The 4,753-nt window shown below is 51.9% G+C and overlaps 1 protein-coding gene across 1 annotated transcript in view; it reads right to left on the reverse strand.

Moving 5' to 3' along the window:
- Positions 1-4,753, reverse strand: part of LOC101660423 (cytochrome P450 4F3-like) — a 53,654-nt gene that overhangs the window by 42,346 nt on the left and 6,555 nt on the right. Inside the window, exons 5-8 of the mRNA XM_045289690.1 lie at positions 3,929-4,050; positions 2,986-3,262; positions 620-686; positions 311-440 (exon numbers count right to left, since the gene is read on the reverse strand). Coding sequence (XP_045145625.1) covers positions 311-440; positions 620-686; positions 2,986-3,262; positions 3,929-4,050 — 596 coding nt within the window. The remainder of the gene's footprint in view (positions 1-310; positions 441-619; positions 687-2,985; positions 3,263-3,928; positions 4,051-4,753) is intronic.

Consider the following 4,753-nt stretch of genomic DNA (forward strand, 5'->3'; position numbering starts at 1 on the left):
GACCTTTTAAACGTGTGATTTTAAGAAGAAAGACTGGGAAAAGAGGGAAGTTTGTTTACTGACCACATGCTAAGTGACATCATGGGCCCTCATACATTGTCACTCTTCTCCAAGCACACTGGATCTTTCTGACCATAAAGCCACAATCAAATTTTTACTGCTGACTGGGCTGGGTACCAGGCCCTGCATCTGGCCTCTTTTTTAGTCTCACTAAAGCAACTAGGGCAGATTCAGCAGAAAGCTTGTCCCCCACCCCCATCAGCGTCAAGGAAAGAGGCTCCGAGAACAGGTCATGAGAACCTGCACTCACCATTCAATCTCCTCGGTCCCACGGCCCTTCAGGAGCTCTTGCACCTCCTTCCGGCAGCGCTCCTGGTATTCCGGGTGCTTGGCCAGGTTGTACAGGACCCAGGAGAGGCCGCTGGCTGTGGTGTCATGACCTGAGGGGCAGCCAGGCAGGTTTGGGTCACTGAGCTACTGCAGTGCCAGGGGGCAGGCATCTGCCTTGCGTTGAGGTCCTCCAGGAGGATGGAGGAGGGTGGGAGGTCTAGAGTCCACCCAGCAATTCCCCAAGAAGAGGGAGCCCCTCTCCCCTGTGAAATCTCATGTTGACCCTCACCCCCAAACATGAACGTTTCAGCCTCTGCTCGAATATCCTCATCTGACAGCACCTTCCCGTCTTCATCCTGGAGAGAAGGAAGACCATTGCCAGCCCTGAATTACACCAGCTAAGTGTCCCTGCAGGGCAATGAATTATCTAACATGGCTCCCCCAAAGGACCTCTTCTTGATGGGTCTGTGTTAGAGGAGTGGGAGAGAACGACACTGCTAGGATATGGCTGTGAGTAATACTTAACAGGGTTCCTTGTGATTGTCTTCTGCTAGGTATAAAATGAGAACCGGGAGTGGCGCACGTCCTCTGGATCCCGAGATCCCTACGCAGTGAACCTCCTTGATCCAGGAAGGCAACTTTGACATCAGAGGAGTGACAGAGGAGAAGCAGAGCAGGCGCCAGGGTCAAAGAGGAGGACTTCCCAGGCCACGGAGCAAGCAAAGCTGAGGGCTCGGGGGCTGGACTCTGGTTGGTGAATTGCGGTGCCTTTGGGCACTTAATTCGGAGATCTGGGTTTGCTGCCCCTGGAGCTGGAGCTGCGGGTCTTCAGATGGAGGCTTACGGTGGAGCGGCATGTCCTTTGGACACTTATGAGCAGGCCCAGAGGGGCTTTGCAACATGTCCTGGCAGAGCAACTCTATCCTGAGCATTTTTTCACCTACATTGTAACCTGTTAATTTCCATCACAAACCCCATAATCGTGAGCATTTTCTGTGAGTTCTGTGAGGCTATTGCAATGAATCATAAAACCTAGTTGAAAAACTAAAGAGGGCTGTGTGAGACACACAGTCTTGATCCTAATCCAGAGTCACACAGATTGGCCAGGGACAAGCGATCTTACAGCCGAAGACGAGCTAGACAGAAAGGCCTAACAATTTCAACTAACCAATGAAACTCTTATGGATCATAACAGGACATTGTGCACGATTGTGCTGGATGAGGAAGCCACTCAAAAGGTGGCCACAACCATGGACTCAGGCACACCATTTATCTTGAAAATGGCCCGGGCCCAGGCCCTGTTGCCTTCTATCATGCACAGTTCACCATGAGTCGGAGCCCACACTACCATCCACAAAGATCCAGCTCCCATCCAGAAAGCCACGCCCACCCTGAAGCCCTAGATGCCCTGTGCCTCACCCCCCTCTGGCTAGCCCTCCCTACCGGCCTCATCCCTGTTCTCCTATGCTCCTATGTTGCCCCCCCCCCCCCACAGTGGGAAGAGTCAATGGTCCATGCATTTGTGCATGTTTCTGTATGAGGAGAGCTTTGTGGATTACATTGGATGACAACTTCCCCTGGATGTCGGAGATTGAATAGGACTCCGTGGCCATCCATTGACACTCTGGGGCCATGAATCCAGACAGTCCAGTCTTCCCTGCCCCAGAGTCATTGGCTACATACACCTCAATGACTACATAGAGAGGCTTTGCCCGCACCCTGCACAGATCTGTTTTACTCCCAAGCAGAATCACCCTCCCTCTCCCTTCGCTAATCTCTTCAGAGGAGTGGAGGGAGATGCTGCTGCAGGTCTGCATGAGCTATAAGTCCGACCCTGTGGGTCCCTTTCCTCGGGTGCAACCCTGTGGGAGGTACAGGTGAAAAACTGAGGGCAGGGCATGTGGCTTGTGGGATCCTTTGGAAAGGGTGGGGTGGGGGATGCAGCACTGGGATGCTACTCTGGATGCTATTACTGCTCTGAAATAAACAATGTACTCTGATCACATATATATATATATACATATACACACACATCCTCTACCCATCTGCATGTTGCGGTGGTGACATGTGTTGCTATGATGCTGAAAGCTATGCCAATGAGAGTTAAATACTAGCAGGCTCTCTTGTGGTGAGCAGATCTCAGCAGAGCTTCCAGATTAAGACAGACTAGGAAGAAAGTCCTGGAGAGCTCCGGGAAAATCAGCCACAGGAGAACATTGTTCGACATCGTGCTCAAAGCTAAGTCTCCTGGGTTGGAAGGCACTCAACATACCCGGTGGCCATCACATTGGTGCTCAAACGCCCAACAAAAGTCAAAGTGGTGCAGGATTGGGCACCATGGCCTTCTGTTATACAGAAGAGTTACACACATGAGTAGGAGCTGATGGGACACTAACAACGATATTGTACGTCACTCAAACACACACACATACACACTGTGACCATCTAACTTGTTCACTTGTAAGTAGAGTCAACCCTCAGGCCTTTGGCCTCTCCAGATTTACCAGTGTCTACAGGTTATTTTCCATGGCCCTCCCTTTGTCGAACCCCTTCCATGGCTCCCCAGTAATGGCTAGATCACATTCAAGCCCTTCCATTGGACATTGAAAAGTGAGGTTATGCCTACTTTTCAAATCAGAAGCCCCAGGCACCCACCGTGCTCAACAGAAGCACATCGATGAAGTCCAGAGTCTTGGCCTTGGCCTTGGCTTGAGCCTGGAGAAAAGTATCGACGCCCTGACCTTTGAGGTCACGGCGCCGTTGCTGGATGACGGCGTAGGTGAAGTCGTGCACCAGGCGACAGGCCCTGCGGAAGCGCCTCCCATCGGGAGTGAGGTAATACAGGAAGTCCCAGTGCAGCAAGAGCTGATGGTGCCGTTTCGCTACGAGGGCGCTGAGCTCCAAGATGGCAGCGATATAGTCACTGGGCTTCCTGCAGGACGAGGGCAAGAAAGGAGGCAGCAACGTCACAGACCTACGGCCCAGGGCCCTCCTTCCCAGAAGCCAGGCACTACCTCCCATGGTGACACTGAGCATCCAGGAGAAGATAGTGCCAAAGACGCAGGTGAGGAGGAGCCAGGAAATAGGACTATCCACCCCTTCTTCTCTCCCTTCCCCCACATCCCTGGGAGCTTGGACATCATGCTCATTAATCTCAACAGCCCCAAACCTCATCCTCTCTCAAATGGTCTGTGGGTCCAGCTTTCTACCTCGTCTCCTTCTACCCAGCCAATGTCATTTTCTATCCAGTGCCTATATAACAGCGCATCATCCACAAATTTGTAAGCCTCCGCTCTGACCGTGCCCTGCGCTGGCTCAAATTCTTGCCCTGGCTCCACCGGCGCCCAAGACAGAGTCCACACTGCTGGGCCTATCCTTAAGATCTGGCCTCTGTGTGCTTCTCTGACCTCATTTATGAGACGTCTCCTTGTTGTTCTAAACACGGCTCACCCTAGCCTTCTTGTTTTTATTCCTTAGTTGCCCAGCGCTCGCCTATCTCCTCCAGGAAGACACTTCTGACTGCCCTGGTCAATCCTCCCTCCCCATCTACTCTTTTGGGTCCATCATTCCAGTTCCCAGATTCAGGCTTAGGACTCACTCCTGGCAGCGGCTGTCCAAGCTGAAGACACATTTCTGCAGACTGTCCAGGGTCATGAGGCTGATGTGCTCAAACAGGTCCAGACGGGCGCTGCCATCAGAGGCCAGGAGCCTCCACTTACCCTGGTCAGAGATGATGGCAGAGATGGGACTGGGATCTACCTCCTCTGGAAACCACCCCCACACCACCCAACCACAATCACCTAAATGCCATCTAGAGCCCAACCTCCCAGTCTTCCCTCCAAGCCACTGCCGCCGCCAGAGCAGATCAGGCTTGGGTGGGAATGGAAGCTTTTGCAAAGATATGAAAATACCACGACTGGGAGGCCTGGGTTCGATTCCCAGGCTCTGTGTCATATACCCTTTATCAACTCATTGTCCCCTGTGTTCCAATGGTTAAACGTGTGCTCATAGCAAAGATGATCTACCCCAGAGTTCTGTAAGGCAGGTTGGAGTCTCAGCCCCACCATTTGTGAAACCACACTTACTAGTTGCTTGAAAGCAGATAAATGACCTAATCTCATGATCTACGATGTCTTAACAATAACCATCCATCCCCAACAGGCTTGTGAGCATGCAAGCAGTCAGTATGTGTCATGAAACGAAGCATAGTTTCTGGCCGATGCGAAGTGCTCAATATCTGTTAGCCTGACTTTATTCATCACCATCATCCTTTTTCCAGATTGGTTGCAAAGTGTACCCTTTGTCAGGAAAGGCAGTCCTCCATGGGCCCTGAGCATCCCTGTACATTCTGCCTCGGTACATGCGCAACTCAAGGTCCGTATGCTCTTTCGTTGGGTCAGTTCCCAGCCTTGTGTTTGCAGTG

This window comes from Echinops telfairi, unplaced genomic scaffold (genome assembly GCF_000313985.2).
Source record: "Echinops telfairi isolate 266 unplaced genomic scaffold, ASM31398v2 ScPeMD7_30;HRSCAF=105, whole genome shotgun sequence".
NCBI lineage: Eukaryota > Metazoa > Chordata > Mammalia > Afrosoricida > Tenrecidae > Echinops > Echinops telfairi.